We start from the raw sequence: 16,849 nt of genomic DNA, 5'->3' as shown, positions 1-16,849 counted from the left end.
CTACATACATCCTTGCAAGTCCTATACACACTGCATATACCATAGATTGCTAAGGTTCAGCAAGTAGCTACACCATGATGCTGCTCATAGACTGATCATTTGGTGTATCCATAGAGCTAAATTCCTTTAAATAAATAAAACTTATTCTTCTGGTATCTGGCCCTTAGTGTCTAGACTACACTAGAAAAAATGTTCTTTAAGTATCCTGATTTATAGGAATCAGTTGTAAAATGGTTTTACAGCTAAAATGTCCCAAGTGTCAATACATCTCATTTGTTGGCCACAATTTAGGCTTCTCTACATTTATATTGTTTAAATGTTCTGTTTGTTTCTGCTTTCTTCATTTTCTTTTTGCTAATAAACCACATGTGTGTGTGTGTACAAAACTTTTGACAGTGATAAGAATTCTGTTGTGAGCAAATTGAATGCAACCCCTGCAAAGGGTGGAGCTACCTTTGTATTCAGTGCTAGCGTACAACCACCTCAGGACAGTCATTTTTGATCTGGAGATATGAAATTAATTATCCGAGACCAGAGAGGCTGGCTATGGCAGGGCTGTTGTCATTTACATACAGTAATTAGACCGGGCAGCTGTTGGTGCTGCCATCACAAAGTTGACGTCCAACTCAGCCCCTTGGAGTCAGATCAACAAAATATCACCTACTCCTCCATGGTGCTGTTACTGTAGGCGTTCATGTGTGGTGTGACAGAGAGGGGCCGTTTTGGAGAAGATTTGTTTTTACTTTTTTTTTTTTTTGATGGGAGGATGTTTCAAGAAGCATCTGTGGTGTGAATGGTGTTAACAGACATTGTTAAGGTGGTGACAAACATCCAGGAAAGCTTGTTGCTGTGATAGCAGCTTCTCATGTGTACAAAGCACAGCAATAAACAAACATAGCAGAGCACACAGCTGTTTGTGTTGGACAAAACTTCCACAATGTTACTTTTAGAAGCCAACTGTATAGAATGTATTTTTTTTTTAAACTCCCAGATGCTAATTTTAAATTGGCTACCAGACCTGCTGTCAGACAGGTATATCATTTGTCCACTATTCCTGCCCTTGATTCAGCAACATCAGTTTAAAGGGCAGACACATAAACCTCTGCCCATTCTGTGTGTGTAAGCTGCCTGAGTTCAAGCTTGCTCAGTTCAGGGATCTCACTATCCTTTCTGAGCCAAGGTCAGACATCTCATGGTTTTATGACAGAGGTAAACCTGGCCTTCATAAATAGTTCATACAACTGCTTTCTTCCAGCTGGCAGAAGCAAGCAGAAGAGAGCAAAAGTGAGTTGGGCGAGGATAGAAGTACATGTTTTGACAGATAGGTGAAACCAAGAAAGGAGAGAATGGGGAAAACAAGTGAAGCCAGTGGAGAAACAAACAGAGATGTATCGTACATATTTTCTTTTAGGAACCCTTCATCTGAAATGTTATGCAGACACGCGTGAGACAGACATTTAAATTATTCCACCCTCATTCATGCATAAAACTAATGCACATTTAAGTATACCTTTATGCATGTTCATGTCTTCCTCTTTACATGTGTGTATGCTGCATGTAAGTGTGTAAAAGTTGTGTTACAACCGATAAAAGCTGGCTAAAAGCAAACTGTGTAAGGCATACTTTTCCTCGCTGTTTATTTTTTGTTATTTAGTAATAGCACGATCCCAGCTTTATCTATTTGATTTGTAGCATTTCAAGGACACAGAAGGCAAAGCTTCAGCTAGTACAGCATTATCTATCCACAAACATCCCCTCTTTAAATATAAGGCCAGGCAATATTAGCAGGCAGCCGCACACTTGCTGGCTTAGTAGGTTTTGCAAATTAAATGTCATAAAAGCATAAGGTCAGGGAAATCAGATTTATTGTGGCTACTCTCAGACTGATGTGAAGGAGTGGGGAAAAAAGTGCTTTACTTCATCTTTTTATCACAGGAAGGAATTCATTTTGTGCGCTTTCAGGCGCGTTGTGAGCAGGATAATCGCAGGCTAGGGTAGCATTCATAAGGGAAATCAGACTAATCACTGCTGCCACCAAACACTCCCAAATTCCCCAACTCAACATGACACGGTGTGATTTTCTAATGTGTAGTGATGTGTTGACAGATACTGTTCATTTAAGAGTGATCTGGGGAAACACTCGAAGCCTCGAGGGGGGGTGATCTGCAAGATTCTGTGGGCAAGAAAAGTGCTAGTTTAAAAAACTCTTTATCATTTGGCTCATGTCAGGCTTATTTGGCTGCAGTGCACTTTTACCACAACTCCCAGTCAGTGCTCTCAGTGACAGGGTTGACACTGTTGATCTCCCCTTCTCTCAAAGCTGAGCTCAGACTAGTCTAAAGGCAAGCTTACATTTGAATTCATAATTTGAGGAAACTCTTCTGACAGTTGTAAGTGTGTGGACTGTGTATTTTAAATGGCGTGCAATGCCTTTGTACTCCTTCTGCTCTAGCTGATTCAGAGAATGTAGTTAAAAATACATGAATTTTGTAGGCTAATCAGTAAAATAGCAGTGGTTTGACGCAGGAATTGGCAGAGACTTGAAGATAAGGAAAAGAAAAAGAGAAGTACATTTCTAAACCGACGTTCTACATACAGTGAAAGGTTTATTGTGTCCTCTGAGGAGACCCAAGCAACTGTCAAGGAAGGATGCACACCTCACGTTCCCATAATTCGGGTATTGTAGGATCCCTGGTGTCCAAACGCTGCAACACACTCGGCCTTTGAGTCATATCTCAGTAACAGAAGCTGTGTCCATTCAGGGAGAACCAAAGGATGTAGTGTAAAGAGGCCTTTGCATACAGAAAAGCTAGTGTCGTTAAATGGGATGATTTTGTCTAAAGATGTCTATTTTCATCACAAGTAGGTCTCACCTTGAAGTGATGAGAGACTGTGACTGTGAATAGAGTTATTTATGGTTTGTATTCACTGTAGTAATAAGTGTATAATGTGAGCGGTCCTAATGTTTTGGCTCATCATTGCAGCACCAGAAACATGCAGTGACACACAACACAGACTGTGGAAACTATGTGGTGTTCACGAACACCTGGTACACAGGTGTCATATTGCCATCTACGTGTTGTGTTGTCACTTCCTGTGTTCATTTGTGTCCCTCACAGTGACACCACTATGTACTGATTCAAGCTTATAGCAGTGAAAAGGTTAAAAAAAAAGAAAAAAAACACACAAAAAATATATCTTTGTATTAACCTTTGGTGCTGGATACAATAATTGGATGTGTTATATGCATTTACAGAAGAATAAAGGCCTCCTTAAGCAGCCACTCAGTCCCTCAGTCACACACACACATAATGATGAACGGATGTTTTGAGGTGAAAGCCTTTATCCACCCACTGATCAGCATGAATCTTATCTCCCTTGTTATGTTTTCCACCAATACTCTCATTATACGGGTAAGAGAGGCAGGACGGAGACATGTGCTTGACTCTGATCTGCACATCTCTGTTCCCCTATTAAGAGTGCAATGGATTTCCTATACTGTCACAGTGAGATAGAAAAAGGATGATAGTCAGGTTAGGATAGTCTTTAAAGACAGTTAGGGAACCAACAGTGAATGAGATGTTACAGTCAAACACATGCAGCTGGATGTTGATCAGGATTGAGGTGGTTTAAATTAATTACACATTCCACACAGCAGGTAAATGAGAAAAGACTGTGCAGTGAAGTGCAGAGGAGTAAATGTGATGTTAATGCTGTTACTACTATTGCTGCCGCTGTGGATGGAGGGGAAGAGGGATGAAAGGGAGCCGGTAATGTCAGGAGACAAGAGGGTTTTTACAAAAAACACTGGTAGACATTGTTCATTTGTAAAGAAACATATAAAAAATGGATGCGTATGAAAACTGGAAAAAAAAAATTAAAATGGAAGCATTAACTTTTAATGTTGATTAGATAAGAATGTGGTTTTTCGAGACAGGCTTTAACATTAAAACTATGAATCCTCATTAACACAGGCACTCATACATGAACAACACAATAGGTCAACTACTAATGACTGCCAAAACGACACAGCTAACACGCACAGGTTCAAACCAGCCAACGCTGACAATGACTACAAATGGAAGCAGGGTGGAAGGTGGCATCTGTAAAACCTCGAACCAATGAGACCGTGGTTCATGTCACATTGTTCTACCAAGTTCCAAATCTGATGTTTGGCCTAATTTAGGAGAATATAACTCTTTTTACAATGTTGAACATAAGCTATGAGGTGAAAATCGCACATCTGCGACAAACCTCTCCACCATTTTTGCAGCATACAGCAGCCACGCAGACGACTCTCATGCAGCTTCACTCCGGTTGTGTTTCAAAATGTAGCTCAGATTAGCTCTACACACAAACTCTCTGATCCATCTGATTTAAAAATAAGGCATCCTGCTTTAATACATTTGATTTGTACACACAGTGGATTTGTGAGTTACACCCTGCTTAGCTGATACCAATCCTCTCATTTGACTGATAATCACATCTCAGGAAATGAGTACCATTGTGCGTTTGTAATCATTAGCCAAAGAGGGTAGCTAAATAGAAGGAGATTCTAATCATGGTTGACAATTTTTTTATTTTTTTTTGGTTTTCAAGAGCCATTTTTTAGCGAGGCACACAGAAAGAAATTTCTGTTCATTTTAAATAAACACCCTCACAGACCTTCTGATCTATGATCCATCCTTGCTGTCGGTATGTGTGGTCAAAGATGTGTAAGATGTTTCCGTTTGTTGTCACCTTGCAACTACAAAGCGATGGCATAGGTAAATACCACAAAGTTAAAGACCTTTAGATTATTAGTATTATGATGTGATTTCTTTTTGTCTCAATTTACCAGCAAATTAAAACCATAACCATAACACAAGCTTGTAGCTTCAGTGGGGAACATTCTGACCAAGCGAACCATTTTTTCCCCCTACTGAGTCATGTTTTCCACATCAAGTAAGAAATTATGTGCAGTGCAATTTGGTGTGTTTACTATAATACATTAAAAATGCTATTGCTAAAGTGAAATTTAAAATGACTTTGCGACAACAAAAGTCTTTCAAAAATAAACAATATGACTTTTCTGTAAACAACAGAGCAGCAGCACAAAAACAAGAGAGCAAGCCAGCAACTAAGACTACACTACTTTTCTAAAGTAAATCATCTGAGGTGTTAAGACTTGTAGGGCTGAGTTAGAGGCACAGCAGGGGGAAGCAGCAGCCGCAGCCACAACTCACCTCGAACTTTGCCTTTTGAAGCCATCACTGGTGTCCCCAAGTAGAGGGATGGACAGCAAGAGAGGCAGATGTCAGAAAACAGAGAGAAGACAGAAGACAGAGCAAACTGATTAGATAACTGTTAAAAGAACAGTTTGTCTGCATGTATGCAGAAAGGGCATTGTCTTTATCTTGACTGTCAAGTGCTGAACACCATCCTGATCATTCAACCCTGAGAGGGAGCGTCCCAACTTAGCTCATCAGCAAATTGAGACCTTACAGCATGGCATCTTATAATTAATCGTGTCACATCATCTGGATCACACAAAAAAGCTTGTGGCTGTCTAATGAACATGTTGGCTTACATAGTTTATAGGACATTTTACCATTGATTATCCTTATTTCTTATTTACTAGGCTTCTGTTTTTATGAAGACATATAAGAAGTCATGATTTCTTTTGTGTGTGTTTGTGTTCTCAGGACAGATGACAGTCATGCGTGCACAGACTGGTGCACCATCATATTACAGCATGACTGACAGCACTGTAATCAGCGAAGAGGAGCACAGACAGGACTGTTGTCTAGCAGAGAATATGCCATGATATGGGGGTATTCAATAAACAACTCGGTGAAAAAAAACATACAGGCCAGCATATATTAAAACAAAGGGAACCACAACACAGAGGACCTCGCCGACACACGAGCATCACCTCTGAGACGTCCCGCTGCTAAAAAACCACAGAGGAGAGAGCCAAATAAACAACATAGATTGTCTATTAGCGTGCGTGTTTGCGTGTCTGTATTTTTGGCGTGTGTATCCTGGGGGAATGACTCTTATGCTTCACACACACTGCTTTGCCAAATTGATGGATCTATTGGAATGCCTCCAGTGAGCCTGAAAACGTGTACAGCTCTAAGAGACAGCGCCTGAAAAAGAATGAGGGAGGGAGAACAAAGAGAATCTCACTGCAGGTGCCCAGTCTGCAGGTTAGAAAAAATAATATTGTGGTTTTCTTTCCTTTTACACATTTATAAACCGCAATCTCCCTGTAAATAACAAATATAGAATTTTAACATCACGGAGCAACAAGTGATCCTGAAAATAGGCCTGGGGATAAAAAGCAGCTGCTAAACCACCACTCCTCTGACTATCACATAGATGCTGTTTTTGTTTATATTTGAGTGCCATTAAATCCTGATAGTCTATTTTCCGAACCTGACAGAGATGATTATGCTTTATTAGTACTATTTCACAACTTGCCAAGGTGCAAGATAGAGTGAAGAAGTGAAAGTCTGACAAAGAAAAACAGATAATTTGCTCTGTGATTGTTAGTAAAATATGTAACATGGTCTTCAGCATCACAATACCTTTAGTTGCACATGCCACAGGGGGCAAACATGAACAAAACAAACACAATCATAGGTGAAAAATGATTTCTATCTTACACACAAATGCACTCTCACACACACACACACAAACAGTGACTGAAAATTTCACACTGTGCTGCTGTGGTCAAGAGGGAGAGAGAGCCCAACAGAGAAACAGGGCAGCAAGTGTCACGTCTCTACCAACACTGCTTTCTACATGAGACTGATGGCTTTGTGAAATATTCCCTCAGCAAAGTCTGACCTCGCTCTATCCCTGCCTTTCATCCCTGCTGTCAAGGTATGAGTTCCCTGTCAAAACTGTGGCTCAGTGATCTCTCTGAGTCAAAACCCGTGAAAAAAAAGACATGTCCTAGAAACAAAAGATAGAAAAAAAATACACATACAAGCTTTTACGACTTTTCACTCAAAACAAAAGCTGAATATATATACAGAGCTATAGGGAGGGAGAGAAAAAGAAGACAAGCAGTGAAGAAAAGAGGAAAACTGTGGGAGTCTTACCAGACTCTCTCTTCACTTGTATCTCAGAGTATTACAGTTACCAGGCAACCAACACAACAGTTCTATATGTCAGGCTGAAATTGCATAAAACACTTTTCATTACACTATTTCATTCCCCCATTTTACCATGCAGTGAGCAGAGTATTCCCAATTGATTACACAATGGCCACCTGCTCTCACATGCTCTCAAAACTCAATACTGATTGGACAGAATGGTTCCTTGTGAATTCTGTGCAGATCTGCATCTGAAACCAACACTGTCTTTGGATTTTTTTTCTAGATTTTTCATGTTTTAAAAAAAAAAGTATATAAAAAAAACTTGTCCCAATTGTCAGATCGCAGGAGTATACCGCAACCGACAATGGTTAACCTTCAAAACTTCCGACTGTCAAAGTTGAGTTTGTGGAGTCAAAAATCCACGTTTAATCATTACATGACAAAAATGACAATCCACATTTGAAGAAACCTTCAAAATAAGACACACATGTGTCCTTCAAAGGATGGAGCCCTTCAGGCTGGGACACAACCTTCCTGTTTATGTGGGCAGTGTAATGAGACAGTTGTGTTCCACCATTACCGGCATAAGAAATCAATAATCTGCTTTAATTTGTCTTTTTGTTTGTGCTGGGAGTGTCACTTCTGCTTTAATTTCATTTCATGCTGTTTAGCCCATTCAAATAGTGTCTAGCAAATGTGCCATCTGACATATGAGTTGAAAAGCAGCATATAAACTCAGTGTTTATGCTCAGTTTTCAGTATAAAGAAATGCATTTATAAAGTTATTAAGAATGTGTGTAATGAGTATAAGAAAAATACATAATAAGCACTGTAGGCTTCCTCTCCTGCTGTGCATGTTTACTGCTGAATATGCTCAATATTTTTTTTTTGTTTTTTTTTTGTTTTTTTTTGTTTTTGTTGTTTTGTTTTACAAAGACATGGAGGATAATCAAGACTGTTACAAATATTCTTGCACAATAAGTGATGCATGTTGGCTTGTGGATCTAACAGAAAAAAACAAATAGCATTTTAGATTTTATTATTGTCTCTTCTTTTTTTAAAATTTCTGAGAACAACAAAATTTACCCAGACCTGGACTTAGCTGATAAATCCAGCACCATGATAAATTAGCTTTAACAACACAGATAAAACTCTCATGTCATATTTGAGGGTGGCCTCAACCCACTACATCATTGGAGGCCATTTAGAAGCAATCATAGATGCTATGAGATGTGTTATTTGATCATCAGCCAGTGAATCATATTGTAGAAGGGGTGGGAGTTGTAACCGTGGCAACTGAGACCCAAACCATGATGTCGGATTTAATCCCTACAACCTGAGAGTGGGATTTTGTGCCCTAGCCTAACCTAGCATGATCCATGATGACTAAGATACCAATCAGAATTTTGTCAATATAAAAAACTGCCAAATTATGTTCATATCAGGGCAGCTTGTGCCTCAACAAGATGAGCCAAGCTCCCCTCTGAACTGATCACACTTCTTGGAAACATGTTATATAACACCACAGGATTATTAACACCATTTTTCTAGAGATTTGCTTGTTTTATTATTTTATGTTGAGGAATAATTCTAATATGTACACAAAGGTGCGGATAACCTCTTTTCACCAGTTTCACCTGAACCAGGCTTGAAGCTATTGGTGTATTGTGTAAACACCTACACTTTATCTTTGAAAAGTGAGTGAGTATGGTGGTGAAACAGAAGAGCACTGAGTTTCAAGCAGGTTGTTCTCCGTCTCTGTAACCACCAGCGGGGAGCCGTCATAAATAAACTGTGTGATAGTTCATACAGACGCCACCTACTGTGACACACACACGCACGCATGCACGCTCACACATACATTGCGGTGATCACAGTGTTCCCTTAGGGTATAAGTCTCCTGGGAGGACGTGTTCTGTTGCAACATCCTTCCTTGTTTTCCTCTTCTTTTCCTTTCCTATTTGTCTTCCTTCAACTTGTGCTCTTTCAGGAGTTTGTCTCACCTCCCTTTTTATACTCACTCTACCTCCTTATTAACCCCTTCCTTACCTGTAACTCACTCTCCCCCTTCTGCATTTCCTTTCCCCCTCAGGCTACCTTTTTCACAGTGGCAGATATATTCAGAGCCTGACATGCCCTGAAAAGACTATGGAGATCGATGTGTGCAGCGTGGCTCTCTGAGCTGTCACATGGCATGATGGAGAGTTTAGCTTATCTTTCGTACAGCAGCAGCTGTTTTGCCGTATGTCTGATGTACTCCAGGCCTTTGGAATCCAACCAATATTCCACCGGTGAGCAGATTGCTGTAAAACCTTAACACATTCTTTGTCACCTTATGACTTGGCTATACATCAATCCACTCCATACACACAAGAGCCTTAAAACACTGAGAAAAATATACACTGACATATTCATAATGACGTGATTGTTACTATTGTGATTTAGAGTAAATCATCAACTAACAATAGCTCAATGGATAGGAAAGAAAAGGTATATATATATATATATATATATATATATATATATATATATATATATATATATAAATCTTATGTTATTTTGCAGTAAATGCATTTTAATCTTATTTGATTGAGCGCTGCTTTTGCTATGGGCTGCAATTCATCTCAGGGTAATAAAGGAGATGGTAAACAGTGTTAATAGATGGAATCAGGCTTACTTAACTCAGCTTATTGCCACCATACTGCCTGCTTTATTGGATCTCTCTACCACACCCCTGTTTTCTCACATTACAGGGAGATGCACATCTGTTTGTTTTGTCATTTAATCATAGCATATTTGATTTCCACTCCTTAACACAATTACAAACACCACCCTGTCCATGGTTGAATCATCTGCTCATAAACTGAACGCCCATAAAACAAGGACACAAACACGGACATGTGCACAGAGGCGCATATGTTGGTGACATGTAGTTAGGGGTGACTCTTGTGTCATGTTTGTCAAAGATGGTTGCAGCAGTATTTATAGCTGCTGAATGATCGGCCTTTTTTCATGCTCAAAATCTAACAAAATCTGGTGAATCACCATCACCAGACCATGTGTGAACAACACCAGGCAGTCTGAGCCGAGAGCTTCTTTTCCATTGCCTAGAATCGCTGTTCAGCAGCATGGTCACCCACACATGTATAGGTTTATATTATCAATCATTTAAACAAAAAAACTCTCCTGCTTGTCATAAAGGAAATAATGTTTCAGAATATCAAATAAAACTCTGCAATATCTTTTCTTAACTCTACATGTGATGTGTGGTGTGTTCTGGTGACTGTGGGCATGGTCTGCAGGCACTATGGAAAGATAATGACTCAGGGGATCCACAGCTCATTGCTGATGGTCAATGGCCTCTAGCTAAACACAGTAAACACATTAGGGCACTGCAACTGATGGATTGCCACCACTTGGACCTTGTTTTTATGTTGGTGCAGGTCAAGCACAAAGCTAACCCAGAAAATGGCTGCATGGATGATTTTCCTACCCCTTCTTCCTGTAATTGTATTAATTTACATTAATACACTAGATATTGCAAAAATACACATGAGCAAAATATAGATTAAAAACAATCTTCTCTGTGCAGGTTGGCATTCAGGAACTTCCCCTAAATATAAATAATGTTCATATGAACTTCATGCTACTATGTCAGACAGTTAGGCTTAGGAGGCAGAAGGGTAGCTATACACACAGTAGATAGGAAGCTTATTATTTTATCGTAACTTCCTTTTTCAACTTTTTTTCTTGTGTTTAAACTTTGATTGTGTAATTAAAATCTATCTTTGAAAACCATTAAATTAAAAATGGTTTTACCTGATATATTTTTTTAATGCGTGGGAAATCATTGAAACAGGACGACACAGCAAATCACAAGTGATAATGATTTTTTGATAATTTGATGTTCCTACATGGGAAAGATGACACAAAACTCCATGTTGCTATGGTGGAGGTGAGAAATGTGTCTCAAATGATCTACCACACAATGACTGAATGTTTGTAGGATGACAGATGTTCTTATTCATCACGAGTCGATGAGTCAAATCTGATCCACACCACATTGTAAATAAGACAGGCATATAGAAAATGACTGTGTTTACATTTTGCCACTGTTTCCTAAGTTGAAAGGAATAAAATATGAAGAACTGTCTTGTGCATGCACTGTTCACAGCCCACATTCACAGTGTATTCAGGAACAGCGCTCAATGACAGTGGTCTGTGTTTCTTTGTAATGTCAGGACATTTGGGTGTATGTTCTATATGTTCTATAAGAAAGGTCACAGCATGCACCACTACACAAAAACATGTGCACACCTCTCAATGTAACTGCATCATTTTTTTTGGGCATTCACATGCAGAGAAGACCAAAACCGTCTAAAGTAATTCTTGATAATTGACTCTGTAAATATATATTAAATGCACCAATACTATGGGCACTGTCCTTAAATATTGTATAGTGAAGTCATTTATTTATTATTTCCTTCAATCTGAACAACCACACACACCCCCTCTAGATTTCAATAGAAACACCACACAGAATGTACAGTGTAAAACGGCAACCTGCACTGATCTTTTCTCATGCTGGAATAATTTGATATATCATGATAATTAAGTGAGACGTAGAGCACAGTTCTGAAATATTACACATCAAAGATTCCAGATCCCAGACTTAAATATTTAACCAAAACACTGAAGGTTGCTTTTAAACCTGTACTCTTTGAAGCACAGCTAACGCCGCACACTGTATCCTTCTCTGCACCTCGTCAGTAATCACTTTTCAAAACTGTAGAAGAAACAGACTGTCAAAATATGTAGTTAGAGAGACTACAGACCTAAATATCACATAAGTGATGTCATCATATAGCCACTAGGTACATTTGCAGTAAAGTCACCGCTTCACGCCTCCCTCATCCTGTAAGTGAAATGTGTCAATGTGATGGCCATGCTTGTGTCAACGATAGAAATTGTGCACAAGAAAGGATTTAGTCAGTACAGTACACACTCATATATAACCTTTAGCATTTGTGATAAACTCAAAGGTGCAAAACAGAATGAAAAATGAATTGTTCTCTCTTTACAGAAAACCACAGACCAGAATTAAGTTCCAATGGGGTCCACCAGACTGGTGGGGCATGGCTTAAGCCCTCAATGCACATGAGAACATAGTTTTTAGGACCATCCTGTGATGTTAACTATCAGGAGTTGCTTGCATGGTCACTGCTAATCTGTATGTGTTCACAAAAACAGATCTCAAACAATGGCATGTAAACCAGTCTTTTGCTCTTTTGCCTTACATGCACACACACATACACATAGACACTCACACATAAATGGCCCATAAACTTTTGCCATTTAAAACCTTTAAGCAATCGCCCATAGACATAAGGAGCCCATTTTAGTTTCTAAAAAACACCCGCGGGGCATCATGAATCTCCCCTACAAGAAAACTCACACACTATAATGCTATAGGATGATGGACACACCAGAATGCATGTGCTTGCGTACACACTCTGTCAAGCAGGTACTGCCATTGGATGATGGAAAGTGTAGGTACAGCCTATAAGTCAGCAGGTGCTTTTTGTTTCCTCTGCTTCTTCAAATGAATAGTTTAGAAGGTGAGGTTATATTGTGATTGATGCCTCCAGGGTAACAAATGACTTCCTCCAGACAAAGCTTCGAAGTGGATGTGTACGCCTGGTCACCAACCTGTAATCTCCAGCCATTTGTCAGAAGGTAAAGGGACAGGAGATTTCTAAGGAAAACTTCCACATAATACAAGCTTCATTTTTTTACCACACACTGAGGTCAAATCCCTACAGGATAAGGAGTTATGTGGGAGTAATGCTTTATTCAGCATCAGGTGCTCTCTTTATTTCAAACATATGGATTGTCCTATATTTCAGAGGGATTTTCTGTTTTGCGGCTTTATCCTTACTGTTAGAGATCTTGTTGAGGAGGGAAGCTTTTATCCTCAGTGGAAAGGAACACACAGCATCTGGAAAATGCCTCCTCCCCTTGATAGTGAGACTTTGATCAAAAATGTGTCATAGCATTTTGCTCTAGCTGAATTATTCAAAGGTCAGTGAACAAAGGCATGTTTGTGCTGTGTTGCCTTACAAAGGGTAGAATGATGGTAAATTGGCAAAGTGTTCACTGTGTCTCTGTAGGGAGCTGACCGGTGAGCCTCGGCCTCAAGGGAACATTTGGTATCAAACAGCGCAGGCTCCCTGTGATTGTTACTGCTTTAGTCATAGCTAGGCTGTTACCTCATATTTTCCAACCATCACCTTTATATCCCATTCTATTAGGGGCATTGTGGCTCTCTGACTATCCAGCAGGTTGAGAGGAGAGTAGACTTTGAACAGGAAAAACTCAAAGCTTTGGTCCAGCTGAGGCTGTGTACCCCTGATAAATACAGCATGGACTGTATGTGCCTGCATTATTATTTTGTTCAAAGTAACAAAAAAGAAACGAAAAGAAAATGGGAAAAGTCTAAGCAAAATGTTGCATTTTTGCATGCTAGTCTGGCTGTGAGTTTGCAGGGATATCCACATGCTGACCAAGTAGCTCTGGATATTCCATCAGAGTATGTGCACATTTCTAGCCTAGCCTACTGGACTTCTGCTTACTTTCACATGCTACAGCTTCCCCTTCCTGGATAACTGCATCTCAGTTAAAGACTGTACATAAAATGGATGAAATGATATGGTAAAGCCAAAGTAAAACCTTGATTTTCCCCCTTTGTGGCTAGCAGCAGTATAGGTCATAAACCCTGCCTCCTCCATGATAGTGAAAAGAACATGGACCCAAAGAAAAACCTAAAAGGAACACCCCAAATACATTTTTTTCCAGCAATGGTTTATATCTTATTAGCTAGTTCTTATCATGATGATCTATATTTAAGCATTCACCTGACAATTTCTACTGCACCAAGATGGCGTCTTTCAAACAGCAGTGCCCGTAGGCAAGATATTTTGGCCTCACTTTTGTGGAATGGGCGAAGACGTGTTTTTTTAGCAATGTCAGTCATGATCACTGATGCCTATGTGCAATAAAGGCTTCAAAACAGTCTAATGTTTCTCTGCAAAAACTCGATTAACAATAAACAATGTGGTAGTCTGTCCTTGGGTAGGGATGAGAGATGCAGAGGTAGAAAAAAGGCTGACTGTGTGTGGCGTCTGTATGCACAATGGCATTCACTATGCTTCAATAGCTGCTGTTATTTTAGCCTGCATTTCTTAAAGAAAATCTAATGTAAGTATGCGGTGGTGATGACAAACATCCACAATACACACAGACATTCACAGATTAAGACAGACTGTGACAGGAAGTGCAGTAGAGTTGCTTCAATACTGAGGTGGGCAGTAACACACTGGTTTCCCAGGGGAGTTAAACCCCAACCTGAGAAGCAGCCTATTTGGAGAAACAATGTGCAGAACAACACACTGACAAGTACTGCCTAGAGAACAGACATATTTTTAGCAAGCCAGACTTTCACTAATCAGACCTTTAAATCATATAAGGTAATAAGGTGCTTCTCCTTTTACATACAGTATATGTTACAGTGTATACATTTTACTACATACTGATTCTTACAGTTCCACATTTTGTGTTTAACCACAGCAACCTCAGAACGGATGCATTTTAAATTCAGCTGCTTTATATTCTGTCCTTAATACCTTCAGACTCAGTCAGGCATTGGCTATATTTCTTGCTGTATGCAGAGTAATCTGGTTCATTTATTCAAAGCAATTGGGTAAATTTTTAGATGATTAAAGGGGGCCTCATTGATTAAGCTCAATAAGAATATGAATCACACCCACGTTCTGACACACATTGCTTTACCCATTACCTTTCACCCTGGGAGACATGAATAATTCCATTTCATGGCTGAGCTTATATTTACAGAAGAACAAAAGGAAAACTGTGTTCAATTACCAAGGACAAATTTGAACTCATCTGGGTCATTTTGAACAAATTGGACTGGAACTAATTCCTTCCAACTGTTGCAATTGAACTAAATAAATAAATAAAAAAATGGTGACTTGTTTGCTTTTTTCCCCACCCCATCAAATTAAAGTTGACCTCAACATGCTCCCATTAAAGCTATCTACAGGCTGGAGCCCATGGGAGCTCTGTGAGGATGTTGGGAGGGGTGGGGAGACGGGAGAGGTGGACACAGTGCTAAACTGTGATGAAGCCTCCAGAGAACAAGTCATATAACGCAGCTTATTATTATAAACAGTAAAAATAAATACAAAAATACATATATTTGTTGCCGTGTTACAGAATCTACTGTGTTTCCAGTCATTTATTTTTACAAACTCTCTCTCTCTCTCTGCCTTTCTAGCCCATTTCAAAGGTGTAAATTGGACACAGATAATTGAACATTACTATCCTGGGAGGTAGCTGGTGCCATCTGTTAAATGTCCGCCCCCAACTCACAGTGCACCATACAATGCTCCCCAAACATCCCAGAGAGCACCGTGATGCACATTTGTGTGGGCGTGCACGTCGTTGCTGTGGGTTTGGGTAGAGACTTTCTTATTTCTTCAATCTGTGGACTGCTGAACACAGCAAATATGGGTAAATGCATTTAGCTTCACAAATGTCTTCTGACCAGGATTTGCAGCAGCATATATTAGGACAATATTATAAGAAATTACTTTATTATCCAATAAAGTAACAGGAAGGCTGAAACCTTTAGCACATAAACAGCAGGTACTGCAAAAAAAGGATGAATTCTATTTCTGCTACTGACTTCACTTAAATCATACAAATACACTGTCATTTTTATAAAGTCAAATTTATGTTATACATTATCACTTTATTTATTTATTGTTACTTATTTTTAATGCAGCTTTATAGAACATATATTACATAGAAAAGATATTTACCCACTTATCATTTAATGAATATGTGTCAACGTGCTTTAAGAATTACTTCCTCTGTTCTACTCGGCATTATTGTAACATGTTAACAAACAAGTCAACAACTACCGCCTATTAGAGAGGATAAATAACACTTTTAAAAAACTTTGTTGATCCAAACAAGCTACATTTGTAGTTGCACCTTTCACTGGAACTTGCTGTCAGTAGCTACCTACTAACTGTCCACCATTTCTGTTCTAATGGCTTGTATTGTTCATCCCTGATAGAAGGCTTACATAAATACTGAGCATTTACTGCATTCCATGAGATTCCCAACAAAAACCCCAATTATTGGCTGGGGTTGGATTATGATAGGTCATCCACACAAATAATGAGGAAGAATGCCTATGTGAATTTCTGAAAAGCCTTGATGGTCCTTTCTCTCTCTCTCTCCCTCTCTCCTTTTTCGCTCTCTTTTCCTCTAACACACATGGCTGATTAGCAGTTGGCATTTTGTCTTGGCCATGTGCTAAATGAGCGCAGCAACATTACCATCTCAAAGATGCTCCTCTTGCCCAGTTAATAGTTAGGACACAATGGCTGCTCAAACAGTTGATGGATCATTGAAGGATTACACCATTTGGCTCTGTGCCTTTGTGGTCACTGCATGTGCGTGCGTCCACATATGGATGTATGCGTAATGCTTTGCGTGCGGAGCCAAGAGAGACAGAGGCATTATGTATCCTGTAGGTGTGGACTCCTACAGACCTCTCAATGGGAGCAGTAATGTCAAGGAGCTGCAATGTCATATCCATCAGCTCTGACTTTCTGTCAGGGCCAGACAAAGGTGTTGGCACCTCAACACCACACAGTGAGTGAGGAGGCCAT

The 16,849-nt window shown here is 39.5% G+C and overlaps 1 protein-coding gene across 3 annotated transcripts in view; it reads right to left on the bottom strand.

The window, feature by feature from the left end:
• Positions 1-16,849, bottom strand: part of cadm2a (cell adhesion molecule 2a) — a 153,476-nt gene that overhangs the window by 42,323 nt on the left and 94,304 nt on the right. For 2 of the 3 annotated variants that reach the window (XM_028421906.1, XM_028421902.1), the window contains exon 2: positions 5,226-5,252. The exons of the other annotated variant lie outside the window; for it this stretch is intronic. In XM_028421906.1, the coding sequence (XP_028277707.1) occupies positions 5,226-5,252 (27 nt within the window). The remainder of the gene's footprint in view (positions 1-5,225; positions 5,253-16,849) is intronic. 3 annotated transcript variants of the gene reach the window in all.

This window comes from Parambassis ranga, chromosome 14 (assembly GCF_900634625.1).
Source record: "Parambassis ranga chromosome 14, fParRan2.1, whole genome shotgun sequence".
Taxonomy (NCBI): domain Eukaryota; kingdom Metazoa; phylum Chordata; class Actinopteri; family Ambassidae; genus Parambassis; species Parambassis ranga.
The sequence above is the reverse complement of the archived record's forward strand: the minus strand, read 5'-3'. Positions and strand labels throughout refer to the sequence as shown.